Source organism: Mixophyes fleayi, chromosome 1 (assembly GCF_038048845.1).
Source record: "Mixophyes fleayi isolate aMixFle1 chromosome 1, aMixFle1.hap1, whole genome shotgun sequence".
In the NCBI taxonomy this organism is placed as follows: domain Eukaryota; kingdom Metazoa; phylum Chordata; class Amphibia; order Anura; family Limnodynastidae; genus Mixophyes; species Mixophyes fleayi.
In genome coordinates this window covers 306065533-306080284 of record NC_134402.1, presented here as the reverse complement: position 1 = coordinate 306080284, position 14752 = coordinate 306065533, and the positions used below count along the sequence as shown (strand labels likewise).

General features: G+C 36.8%; 1 protein-coding gene across 2 annotated transcripts; it reads right to left on the bottom strand.

Annotated features, from left to right (window-relative positions):
- Nucleotides 1–934: 934 nt before the first annotated feature.
- TGM1 (transglutaminase 1) lies at nt 935–14388 on the bottom strand. 2 transcript variants are annotated; one of them, XM_075211151.1, is made up of 15 exons: nt 14285–14388; nt 11542–11764; nt 11103–11300; nt 10271–10489; nt 10011–10129; nt 9295–9402; nt 8977–9151; nt 6081–6219; nt 5850–5953; nt 5580–5668; nt 5237–5390; nt 4591–4875; nt 3885–4045; nt 2809–2945; nt 935–2240 (listed from the first exon to the last, which is right to left on the bottom strand). In XM_075211151.1, the coding sequence occupies exons 2-15, from the start codon at nt 11753–11755 to the stop codon at nt 2099–2101; spliced, it is 2244 nt and encodes a 747-aa protein (XP_075067252.1). In that variant the 5' UTR covers nt 11756–11764; nt 14285–14388; the 3' UTR covers nt 935–2098. The 2 variants fall into 2 exon arrangements, with proteins under 2 accessions (XP_075067252.1, XP_075067253.1); XM_075211152.1 differs by lacking the exon at nt 14285–14388 and adding an exon at nt 12137–12179.
- Nucleotides 14389–14752: the final 364 nt, after the last annotated feature.

The following is a 14752-nucleotide window of genomic DNA, read 5'->3' as shown; positions in this document are numbered from 1 at the left end:
ACAGAACAAGCTGCATACATGAGTTAATCTTCATATCTTGGCATGTCTTGTCTTCACTGAGTGGCATGCATCAGCTGCAAATTACACTTGGTTATATTAATTAATGTAACACAAAGGGAGTGATTTTTGCTTATTAAGTACTTACAAGCAGACTGACTGTCTGGGCAAGTACCAAAGGAAACACTTAGGGCTAGATTTACTAAGCTACGGGTTTGAAAAAGTGGGGATGTTGCCTATAGCAACCAATCAGATTCTAGCTTTCATTTTGTAGAAGGTACTAAATAAATGAAAGCTAGAATCTGATTGGTTGCTATAGGCAACATCCCCACTTTTTCAAACCCGCAGCTTAGTAAATCTAGCCCTTAGCCTTGTAAAAAAAACAACACTAAAGTAAAAACAAAATATCAAGAAACTGCAGTGATGGCCCATTAACCAATACAATACAAAGGACCAAAATGTAATAGTATATATGAGTGGCAGTAAGTAAATGGTAAACAAACAGCTTTGTATCCACATTTTTTCTGGGCCTGACTGTGAGATTTTCTTGTGACATTGTTTAAAATGTATTAAAAACATTTTTTTAAAAATCTGTTGAAAAAAAATAGAGTTTGTTGGTGCAAGGAAGCAAGAGGCTGAATGTCGAGAGCAGGAAGACGCAGAGTTTTTGGCCCAGAACCAGCAGATTAGGAATAACAATATGAAGGCAAAAGTATAGTAAGGAGTAAGTGAAAAGGCTGTGCTGACAGAAGGTAGCTACATTTAATACTCAAGACTGGAGGAACATTGAGGTACGATATTTGTTAGTAATGGTCATCTTTGTATTAAATGCTACACTGAATTGGCTTCTTTTCCAACTGTCACTGTTCTGTGCACGTCATGATGTCTTATCGTGTACATTCTAGTTTAAATGCTGAAGAAATGATACAAAAAAACATTTATTCAATAGTATAAAATATTTATTAAAATAATAAAATACAATTATGGCATAAAAAGTGCACATTTAAATCCAGTGCTTTATGTGATCACAGTCTGTGTGCCCACTAGTCACAGAACAGCTTTGGCAGACAGACTGGTAAAACACAAGGGTTGGGGCCCACCCCTTGTATATATGTAGTCCACATACACTGTCTGGGCGTGTGCTGGGCGAGGGGAATGCATTCATCACGGAATCTCATAAGAATGTTGCCTTCATATTATAAAATGCTTGTGTCTGAGGACGAGTGCATTTATATGTAAAGTAGAAACCAACGTTTTCTCTAACAAAAGGGTTGAACATGTAATAAAGGATGGACGGGCAAAATAAGGAGACCAGTGCGGTTTGGAGATATGTTGAATAAATGCAGTATATTCCCATGTGTCATACACTTATATTTTAGTTTCTTCAATTACATTTTAAAATAAGTATACAAGCAATATTCAATATTAATTAGAACCTATAAATATGTACTATATACAGAACTGATTCTTTAAAGCTCACAGTTATGAGGAAGATACTGCAAATACTGTCATACCTTTGTACGCCCAGGATACTCATCCTGTAATAATAGTCTACGTACATTTCTAACATACTCACGGTGAGAAATGTCTCTAATGATCAGGTCTGCTTCCTACATGTATCAATCTCGGCTCTGCTAAAATGTATCATCCATTTGTGTATAATAAGAGTCTGGAAGAGACATAGCTTTCCGAAGACTAACTACAAAACAGTGAAATAGGCAAGTGGTATAGAGCTAAAAAAACAAGCTTAATTGCACTTCTGAGTGTTTACTCAAATAACTGCTACAACATCCTTTTCATTTTGGGTGGTTTCCTCAAAAGCAAGTCCTACATTGAATTAAGGAAATTGCCTATAACCATTTCGTTGAGGAATTATTCCTCTGTCCAGGATTTCTTGTCAGCTTCTGAAGTGGTAAGTCTGTTTGATGTAGCATTGGTCTTTTCGGATGTCTTGATCTACTATGTACTGAACAGTTAAAAAGGGAACCTTCAGCATTTTTTTTCAGTGCAAGGTCATTATTGTGTTTCCATGTCATCCAGTAATACTGATCCATTATTACAGGTTGGCTACGAATAAAACTGGATTTGGCTCAGGATTGGATTAAGCTTGAACAATGACTTCAGCAACTCCATGTACTAGACTTATCTCATTGCTCTCGAAACTTGCCATGAGTTGACGTGGACCAGGACGCCGAGGTGTGAATCGTTCAGTGATAGAGATGGATTTCAAAGGCCCAACATCTCTGTAGAGGGAAAAATAATTATTGTGAGATATCAAGAGCTACAGTGTTTGGGATTAGCCAATGGAGCTCTGTGTCAGACAGCACGGAGAGGACACTGGAGTATTTAAAGTGCAATTACAGACATTGGGGGCAGACATTTTGCTGATTGAATCAATATTCATAAGAATGCAGCCCATCAATTCACCATGAACTAGTACCTCATGAATATTAGTCAGCCGCTGATTCCTAGTGAATTTATAGGATGCATTGTCATGAATATAGGTTCAGGCCACAAAATGACTGTGCCCTCTTTAAGGAGTGTTGGAGATTAAGATAATTGGAAAAGTGGATAATGAAAGACTGATGAGTATTGTGTCATACGCTTGGCTGTCAGAGTAGTTAGTAATCTTCATAAGTTAGCTATGTTATATAACACATAATAAGAATTTATTTTTTTTGTTTTTCAATTTGGGTGCATTTAAGAAACTATAGCATAAGAAATATAAGTAAGAGATAGGTCCTTTCATATGATTAAAAAAATTAAGATTAAGGAAATATAAAAGAATGGAAATATGAGGGTTTTACTTACCCAACTTGTACAATCTTTGGCCTCTGCAGACCAGGCCCTTCCACATGGAAGCAACCATTGTGCAGCGGTGTTTGGAGTGGGTTTTGGAATATAATTTCTGCCACAATTTGTTGACCAACCACAGCTTCACCATGTACCTGTAACACAGACATTACAGTTTGACCTACATTATTCCTGATACACAAACACATCTTACTACCTGTATTTTATATTACACAAAATCTAATGCTTTATTATCATAAAAACACACTAGTTTACAATATTTTAACACTGGCTGACACATCCCTCAGCATTGCATGTTTCTGTATTATAAAGAAATCAACTATATCAAGTATCATGTTACATGCAGTTGATGCAGTTAACCAGATAGCTATACTAGTAGGTTTCTTCAACTTTTAGAATAATTTAGTACCAATATATAGGCAGAATCAACATCTTGAACAAAGGGCCAAACAGCCAAACCTATGTCTAATTTAGCCACTTACACTTTATGGGGCACACTTAAAGGTAGACTTCTAAAAACAAAAAGTGGATTTGTTGCCCGTAGAAATCAATCAGATTCTTGCTATCATGTATCTAGTACATTCTAGAAACGTGTGCAGTTGGACAATGACTGCACACATAGAAGTCCTTTTACTGTCTAGTTTTTAAAGGCATAACAATGGATGTAGAGGTATTTGTATTTCATTACATTATTTTATTGTGTACAAATAGGGTAATGTGACTTTAGAATTTACTTTCAAGACGCATCTCTATGGTATCATTAGGCGTAAGTATACACACTTGTATGCCCAGCACAAATACTATGATTCTTTTACATGTACTAATTTTTTTAGTTGTAGTCTTATTCTGCATAAGTTAGTAGTGCAAATACGTCCAACTTTAAACCAGGCCATTTATTTGGAGCAATTTGCACAATCCATGTTGATACATATGCCATAAAACTAAAGGATTAATAGTAGTATATTGAATCATGAGTCTAGCAAACTAAAAATTGCATACTGTAATTATAAGGCAAAGATATTAATGAATCTAACCACAAAGCCACAGATTGCAAATACAGAAATTGGGAATACCTTGATGGTGAGATCTGGGGTTCGTATCCTAAATGTGTGCTGTTTGGCTAATTTCTGTCCAGTTTCTTGCACAATCCCAGACACTGTTAACATCATGGCTGACTGATCCACAAGCTGTGTCCGATATTCATTGTAACTCACCGTCATTCCAACTGCCTTGCCTGTACAAGGGAGACAGAAGGAATTAATATCTCAAATATAGAAACAGATTAAAAAATAAAGGGTTACAGTGATTTGAGGAGTTTGCGCAGATAATGGGAGATTGACATGGAACTTTGATACAATCACAAAAATAACTGTACATAATATTCCTTAAAAATATGTTGTCTATTAATATAAAATGTATCCCATAAATTACCAGTACGTAGGGAAAGGCATTGTATAACATAATAAAACTATAACATAGTAAAACATAATTGAATAAGATTAATCCAGATAATAATATGGAGAAATATACATTGTAAAAAAAATGTACAGTGTTATATAGTTTAGTCAGTCTGTCAATCATGCCATGGTAATGATAAAATACAGACAGATCATTAATATAACATATTCTGATGTTGTTCCTTTTGTGAACTTCACATTCAACATTTAATGGATCTTAATTTTCTTCACATGAGTTTTCAGTAGTGTAACAAATTTGTAACTTCCTCCCTTGAAGTATGACACAGACAGACAATCACAAGAGTGATTTGTTATAACTCACTTTCTCCAGGGTTCAGCTTTATATCACGAGCTTCATTCTTAAATGACTCTTTGCAGACCCCGTTATAAAACATAACAGCAACTGACATAGATAAGGACACTGAGCGGCGGCTGTTGCTGCCATTTTTCAGCAAGACACGGATACTGAGGTCATTGCCCATGCTGACACCATCCTGGGATTCGATGCTAAGTGACACGTCACTTGTCTCTTCAGGCTCTACCTCCGCCAATTGCTTGTTACCATACTGAGCGGCTGTGCGCACTGAGTTACGTTCCGCTGCAGAGCCTGTTGGTGGAAAGGCAGCAGTTAGCAGACATACAGCGTCACAAATACTGAAAGCTTGGGACAGAAAATGTTACTGTGATATATATATGATATGGCATGAAAAGTGTTAGTGTAACAAATAATGTAATGAAGGCTAGTAGTAAGATACAATAAGTATTTAAATTCATACCTCTCGGACTGATAAAGACTATATAACTCATTAGATTTCATATTAATTTGAGACTTTTCCTTTTCTGCACTTACTAACGCAGTATGATATGCTTCCAGCTATAATTATATTCAATTCATTCTGATTAATGCCGTAGATAGTGTTTTCTACAATGCCTTATAATATAATATATGTAATAGGTGATCTTGTTACCTTCAGGATGTTTGTAAAGGTAAGTGATGTCCTCCCTTGCATTTGATCCCACAGCCTTGGTGCTGATATTGTGTCCGACTGCTCGTTCTTCAACATGAACCTTCTTAAACTTCCCATTTGGCATTCGTTGGTAGAAGACTTTGTCACTGTTCACCTATGTCACACAGAACAGTCAGCTCAGCTTATTTTTACCTCTACTTGATGCTCAGTACTAGCAATATTACAGTAAAACCTCTTCTGCTTGTTATCATAAACTAAATGCTTTCATTTTAAACAGTAGGTCAAAATTAGATTGCCTGTGTAGAATAAGCGCATTAGTCAGGTCACAGAGAAATGTAATTACCTCAGCAAAAATGAACGGAGTGTCGTATTTTATATTCACTAATCCATCCTTAATAGCAAGTAGAGGAGAAGGACCACAACAGTATATACCTGAAATACAAAGTAATAGACACAGTGTGAGGCACGTAGTGAGAAGAGAAGAGTGTTGTAGTAGGGAGGAAACAATTCATGGGTAGAGAAATTATTTCAGGAAACATATGTAACGTGCACGAAGGGAAATAGGTAACAAGAAGTGATAAAGATAATTTAGATTAATGTTAAGGTCCATTACCATTGCTGGTCTCTTGTGGTGTTGCATCTATGGCCTGCCATCCATTGTACTTTGCAGACAGGTCAGGACGTGTCATCCAGCAGTCATTCCAACAGTGATAATTCCTTGATAGATAAACATAAAATTAATATAAAACTCTTGACCACAGCCATTTTTTAAAAGGTTTGTTTCTATGTTTGTTTATGTAAATATATTATTATTTCACTTTATGGATTTTTCTCCATCACTTACCAGACAGAATCACTGTTTTTATCCTCTAATGGCTTCATATTCTCATCAAAATAAACATCAAATGTTAGGTTCCCATCAGTGTCGTGAGCGGAAGCAAAATTGGTGACAGTACGTCCTGGAATTCCAAGACAACGGAGCACTAGAAGAATAGAAATGAGCCTATGAGCCGGAGCTGCTGTGCACTTTTCTTAAAAGACATACTGGTTCTTACACTATTCTCAGCCTTTATTATACTGTATGCACACAACTGGCAACTACCTCTAATGTCAATGGAAAGTTCCATGTGTTAAGGATCTTTCCCTAGAAATGTCCCTATTTTTCTATATTTGCTCATTGCTGTTTCTATTACTTGCCTCCGACAATGCATCAATATTTAATATCTGAATAGTACAATTCCTTACATTGAATTACAATTTCACTCTCTGGGTTTTATTAGTTATTGAAAAAAGGCATTTACAAATAATAAACAACTACTTTATAAACACATTCCGCGAATATACAATGATGGGGGTTTTAGTGCAGCTTCGTCCAGGTAGACAGTACTACGCATGATGGGCCTGATTAATGTCCGAACGCAACTGGAATGTAAGTTGCGTTTTTAAACAGAGCATGCAAATTGAGCGTAGTTACGGCCATATTCAAATCTAAGCGTATCTCAAGATACATTTCGATTTGAATCATGGTGGAAGTATGCTCTTTGTCTGAATAGTACTTGCAGTATGTACACACAGAACAGACTAGAGTATATGCACAGGGTTGTGTACAATAAAAGGTCATATCAGAATGCATAAAACTTTTACTTGATCATAAAATACATTATAAACTCTTAACAGTATTATCATTTATATAAATATTGATTTTCAAATATATATTTTTTTTACATTATTTACATACAGTAAATAAGGATGCTATCATTACGTACTATACATGAAATGCCCTTTTATGTTATACTTTAATTGTATACAGTTTTTCTGTGATAGATAGTGACACGCAAATGTGTCCTTTTTAATTCAAAGTCCATGCCACGTAGTCATCATTATCAGTTGGCATTTACACCTGACCCGTGGGCGTACAGGTTAAAACAAGTGTACATACATCAAACACAGGACTTGAATAAGCCGCCTCTGCGTTGAAACGCCCTATCTGTACATAGCCTACATTAGTCTGCCCCTTCCCTAACTCCCCAGTTTTGCCTCTTAAGTCGTAGACAGTCATAATTGTCAGTTGCATGCAGACATGAATTGCATACGATTGCGTTCATTTGCGTTAAGTCCATATCTGGACATGTGCAGAGCTACGCAAGGTACTGTACACAAACAGACGTTCGTCCGAATATGAATCAGGCCCTATGTGATTAAGTTTACATACCCAGCAGCACAAAGAGTCCCTGGAAATTATGTTAGAATGTTGGCAACAATCTACTTTATAAATGCCTAGTGGCGTGTGTGGAAAAAAAAAAAAACAAGCTGCAGCGCCACCTGCTGGGCAGAGTTATACACTGACCTATATATTTCTTGAAGGAGAAGTGACAGTTGGAAGTGGTTGGTGGTTGCCGGGGGTGACAGTGGGGAGTTTTTAACACCTTAAGTAGCTTGATGAAGGATGTGGCGATGAAGATGAAGGATGAGGTGATGGAGAAAAATGATGAAGTGGTGACATGTGGACAAAACCACGTTAAAAAAGGGCGCTTGCGTCGGGAAGTAACGCTCTTCCCCTGAGGAGGCCTGGGCTATGGCCCAAATGCATGACAAGAACCTTTTTAACACCTTAAGTAGCTTGATTTGACTAGAATACATGAGTATCATGCACGGGTTAACTTGTATATATATATATATATATATATATATATATATATATATAAAGGTTGAAGTTTAATACCATTGATTTACGCAGTAGTTGTAATACCAACATCCCAACCGAATGCTGGTTTTACAAAAAGGCCAAAGGTCATCTGCCTAATGTGGACAAGGAGAGCAAGCCTCACACAAAATAACATGAGAGAGGATTGTGCAAGGAGTGATTATTAGTTATTCGATTCATTATGTAGAGCACTTTTGTTTCCATGAAGATTATAATGTTAATCCACAAACTGAATAATAATGGAGCAGAGTTGGAGCTATGATCTTAGACTTCCTTGTTCATGGACTGCAATATTATACATCCAGTAGGCACACAATGTTGACATGATCAGATACATGGAAGATGGACAGCTAATCTCAGCATGTCATTTCACCTGTTTCTACTTCTCTCTGTATTGTCAGTCACATTTTTAGTACAACTTTCATTATATTGCATGGGATAACAAAACAAACTGTGTAGCAAATCAATACCCAATCACACAATCACATACATTTAAAATTACTTTTTCCATAGAACTACAATAATACAAATTTAAAATATAAATACAGCATAAATATGTAGAAAATGTGTTTCCGTAATGAAGCCAAAGCCCAGTGATCTTATCCAGTCTGATTGTAAATTAGCCAATTTTACATAAAGTCTCAATAATGATTTTAATTTAAACATCTAGTACCTGGATTTGTTCAGTAGTTCAAAATATTTTCTTAATCATATAACAATATAAAGTTAGTGAAATCTGAGTTATTTGTGAGTTGAATTGCTGTTCCGGGCTTACCAGTCAAACAATATGGCAGACAGTGATTCTTTTTATATGTTGTTAAATCATATCCCGCATTTGAGAAGATAATTTTTGGTAGTTGCATTAAAACATTTGTGTCTTTGACTCGTTTTGTACTAAGTAGAGGGGGTAAAAATAAATTCTAAATCTAATCTACCTGTCTTATTTACAAATGACCATTTTTCTGAAGTAATCTAACCTACACCCTCCATCCAGTTAAAATTTCCAAAGACTCCATAAAAGCCCCTCTTACATTACCTGTTGTTGTAACAGCAGCAAACACCCAACACTGTCCGTATTTCACCGGCGTCCCTGACTGGTGATACCGGAGCAGAATATCCACACTTCCAACCCAAGAAACAGGGTTCACCCCATCAGCATAATCACCAGACCAGCTGCCAGCAATGACACCATTATCATCCATGGAATTCACCTAGTAGAGCAAAGGAAGGAGGGGAAATTAGCTGTAGGTCATGGAGGATATCAATTAAGGATAAAGGAAGGGGGAAAAAAAATAGATAGAGAAAAGTAGGTGGTTTTCCATTCTCATGCTCTCCAGTTCAGAAAGGTTCTCACCATGGCAGATATCACTCGAGTAACACTTATGGGATCTCCTCGTGATGCAGGTGAAAGACTTCCACGGTCCAGTATATAGAGGACAGCATCTAAAATTCCTTTATCAAACTGTAGGTTAAAGAGAGTGAAATCAATGAATTGAATGACTAGCGTCGTTTGACAATGGTAAATTGTCCAGTTCAAATGCAATCACCTTTACTGCAAAGTTTAATACATTTTAACAGTCTACGCATTTGTGAGCACAACACACAGCAGACAGCAAGATTTGCATCATGTATAGGAAAGTAAAGTTACAAAGAGATACAGACAAAAGGCTGGACATCGAATGCAAGAATGTTTCTTTAAATAAGTCCACCTTCAGACATCTTTATGTCCTTTACAGTGTTCTTTATTTTGTTGCACATACGACAACAGAATTATTATATACATGGAATTGTATTGATTACACATTCCTTGGATTGACCAGTTGTATACAAGGGAAACAAGAATAAACAAATCTGTATGTGAAATATATAGCTGAAGGTGGACTTGTGCATACAGATTTGTTTATTCTTGTTTCCCTTGTATACAACTGGTCAATCCAAGGAATGTGTAATCAGTACAAAGACATTTTTTTAACCTTTCAGAAATTTTTTACTAGGTCTATGTAAGAGAAAGGTGTTTGAAGCAGAGACTGGAAAATGTAAAAAAAAAACTCATAACGTCTACTTCCATACCTGTCCATAATTCCAGGAACGTTCTCCAATTTGCTGTTCTGTACCATAATAAACCCTCCCAATCTCATTGAGAACATATTCACAACGCCAAGCTTCATTATCCATGAATACAGCATCCACTAGAAAACGAAAGCAAAAATAAATTGACTAAGCCATAAATATTTGAAATTTCTACAGACCCCTAGATTAGTTAAGAAGTAGAGGACTTGAAACTAGAATGTAATTAACAAATGAAATAGGAAAAATGTGTGTATACTTACAGCGACACCAGGCATTAAACAGGATATAGACCTTGAGTTTGGAGTCATTATAAGATTCTCCTCCACTTTTAATACTGAGCTGGTACTTTCCCACAGCAGCCTGAGCAGAGGTATTCACCCACAGTGTGACCTTCTGACCGCTGGCCTCACCCACTTGACATCCCCAGCCACCCTCATCAAACTCCTTGACCAGGGGCAAGGTTATTGGCTGAGAGTTGCCTGAAAAAGAGTCACAAAACACACCAATATAAATTGAAGAAGAGGTGCTTCAAACCAACAAAATTAAGAATATATTAGGATATATTATTGGTATTAAATTACTATGTTGCAACAGGGATACATCAGAATGTATAATCTGAGACACCCCACAGAAAGCATATTTTCTCAATCCCCTCCTAAATACTATTTTGAGTGATTAAGAAACCATACAGAGGCAAATTAATTTTATTAACATGGCCGGTACTTATCCCTCATATCATATATCACACAGGGAACGCCTCAAATAATGACTAGGGCGTTACTTGAAGAGAGTGCTGAGAAACTGTCATAGATCAAGTATAGTCAATGAGAGACTTTTGTTTCATTGCAATATTTAGGAATTTATAACACAGTGACACCTGTGTATAGAATAATATATATGTGTTTACTCACAGTGACTCAATATGATTTGTGAGTCCCATTAAAGAGGAGTAAAAATCATTTAACAGATCCTAAGCCCAAGTGGAAAACATACATGTTGGCATATACTACATAGTGAAATGATGACCGACGTGACCATTTCAGAGGGTACAGTGCCCACATGTAAACCACAAATGTTAATTTTACCACTCACCTTGTTGTAGCAGGACGCAGACCTGATCACTGGTGGCACTGAATGCCCTTTGAAATGTGACACAGATCTGGAAGGGCTGCCCCCTTCTTACAATTAATTCATCATATTCATACTCATCGGTGTGATGGGCTCGACGTGTTTCCCCATTCCGAGATTTAAGCAAGTCAACACTCTGAATTTTACAAGATGACCCTGGAACTGAAAAAGTTTACATGGTTTCAGATTTAGATATCGAAAGAGAAAATGGGTGGGGAAATAAGTAATGTGAACGTGAACTTAATCAACTAAATCAAGCAGAACTAGTAACATTGAAGGTTAATAAGAATGGGGACTGATGGAATTAAAGCTTATCCTAAAGTGGCTTCTGTGAACAACTGACACATAGGACATAGCTTAAGATCTAAAAGGTAATTTACTAATTAGGGGTAAATGTCCTTACCCAAGGGCAGGTCATCTGTGTTGCTCCCTGGTCTCCCTGGTTCAGTGTTGTCAATTGGTCTGTCATTGTTTCCTCCAGATCCTCCTGAGATTCCTCCCCCTGCATTTCTATCACCAGGTCTCGCATATTCCTCTATGTCTTCTCCTCTGGTATCTGAACAACAGGAGCAGCATCTCATCCACCAGGACTTCTTCCTTTCCACACTTCGTGACATAGTTTATATCTGCACAAGAAAAAAAGTTGTGAATAAATACATAAGTTAGTGTGTATACAATTGTAGTCTTGTGGCCGGGTAGCGAGTTTTATCCAAGAGTGTCAGTACAGTATCAAGTAGAGTTGGTATTTCAGAATCAGATGAGTTAACTTATCTTGTTAGACCGGAAGACAGAAGAGAAAACGACTCATTCTAGTAAGACCTGTCTTGTCAGAAAGCATACTCATGTCTATACAAGCTGTCACATAAATCCTCACAATATAGGTCTTTAACACTGTAATAGAGGCAGGCAATTTAGTTTCATAGTGTTTAGTCATTGTCATGCTGAATCTCTCTTAATCATACTCACTCATAACAGAAGTAGATTTAGGAAGTAACTACCTTATGCTGTTACAGCACTCTAACGTTCTACATCTGACATGCTAGGAACAGTCTCCCACGTCATAGGATCAGTCTAGTGCAGTACACACAGTTATATATTGTAGTTTCCCCCACCCCCTGTTATTCTGAACTTTGTTTAAACCTACACATTTGAAACTTCCACCCTACCTTACATTCAAACCGCTAATCAGCCTGTCCCTTTAACCCCTTGTTTCCTCTGCTGAGTCGCATAATACAGAAACCAAAATAAGAAGTGAAATTAAAGAGGATGTTTTGCCAAAAATGCAACCCCACCCTCCCCCTGTAGCCTCCTTATCCTCTACTCACACATCTCTCCCAGTCAGCACAGTGTCCTCTGACACACAAAATACTGTATTGTACTGGATACTGCCAGCTTTGTATACTAAACGTGTATGTACTTCTAAAAGTATGCATGAACACTCATATGCGAAAGTGACAAATACACATTATTTAGCAAAATATAACACAAACATGAATAGAATTTGACCTTTCACTTAAATATTTGAAAGTCTTTAATACCAGCGAGCAGAAGAGATTATCTCTACACAGTTTGATAAAAATAATCACCATCAATGTTCATTTGTAAGGCGTCACATAAAATATGCAGTGACGGACAAAATAAACCATACATAAAATCAAGTCATACGTAATAGGAGAACATGCACATACTAGATGAAGAAGGTGCAGACATGAGACTGAGGGTAGATATGTCACTAGAGTGTATAATAACATGTATGTATGTATGTATGTATGTATGTATGTATATACATGGGCAGCACGGTGGCGTAGTGGTTAGCACTTCTGCCTCACAGCACTGGGGTTATGAGTTTGATTCCCGATCATGACCTTCTCTGTTCAGAGTTTGTATGTTCTCCATGTGTTTGTGTGGGTTAAAAAATATACTAGTGGGTTACTTGGCTGCTATTAAAAGTGACCCTAGTCTCTCTCTGTCTGTGTGTGTGTTAGGGAATTTAGACTGTAAGCTCCAATGGGGCAGGGACTGATGTGAGTGAGTTCTCTGTACAGCTCTGTGCAATTAGTGGTGCTATATAAATAGCTGCTGCTGATGATCCAACCAGGAGCACTGATATGCAGACATTACTAGCCAAAGGCACAAGCAAGTAAGTAAAGAGCAGAACTCTGGTGCTAGCCAAACAAACATCAGTTTTGTTTTTTTCTCCCAAAATGTAAACAGTATGATCCATGAACAACAAGAACATTAGACAAAAAAAAAAACCAATATGTTGTCTTTTAGGAAAACAATCATTTCTTTTTTTTATAAAAAAAATAATAATGGTTGGCAAACATAATTTTGATGAAGAGCTTCTAGTTTGCATTGAATGAAATAACTAAAAAAGATATTTAAATCTGTTCATGTATTATGACAATTTGGTTTTGGGATCAGTCTAGCCATTTAGAGTTAATGTTTTTTAATGAAATATTAAAAATATGACTGTGTTGTACAGTTAAATTGATGCATGTGTGGCTGTCATTAGCATCCCAAACAGAGAACCTGTACATAATCCAGTAGGTTCCACTGCACTCCCATATATTATATGCATACTGAAGCACAAACAGTATTACAAGTCTATGGAGTCCTCTCCGTGCTGAATGTGTTACTTAAATATTAAGAATAATATGAAGAAAAGTATAAAAAAGAACATTCCTCAATAATTATTACAATTAAAACCAAACACCCAACCATGTCTATTACTGTGGATGCACTCATACTAATCAGGGCACTGATAGGTCCACAAATGCTAACCACTCAGCTGACAAAATCTGCCCATATATCCTGATATATATGTATCACTTACTTCTTTCTGACACCAATAAATACTGGTACAACTGGGTGAAGCTATTGCTTAACTTTTTCTTCTAATTTCTCAGAAATCTTAACAACTGTCTATCTATCTATCTATCTATCTATCTATCTATCTATCTATCTATGTACAATTCATTCATCTATCTATCTATCTATCTACAATTCATTCATCTACCTATCTATCTGTCTGTCTGTCTGACTATCCATCAATTAGACAAAGAACAAAAAAGCATAAAAACATTAATTCACAATATTAGAGCACAGTATATAAAAGCAGAGTATGAAATAAACGTGGCACTGACCTCCAACAGCTGCTGTGTGTATAATGACAGATTTTCTCAGTGTGGTTTATGTTGCAAGGGGTGGCTATAAATCCTGGGGTGGTACTAAAAAAATGATCCACACCCCATAAGACAACCCTTCTCATATCATGCTTTGCCACAGAACTGGAATCCCTGGAATGCAGAACTTGTAACAGTGTCAGTGCTCATCATCTCACACCCATAGGAGGGTCACTCAAACATACCTCACACACCTTATCCTCTCACTGTTTTACATACACTTCTTACTGCAATACTCATGTGTGCACATTCTGCAACTGTATACAAATAAACATGATCTTCCACTTCACATCAAGTGCATACTTCCACGTACTATGTGTTCTCATACGGCACGACTACAACAGATTCACAGAGATCCAACCCCTTCTGACTGTGTGTGTGTGTACAGTGGTTGTAGTGGGCTGGTAAACAGTGGTATATACACACACA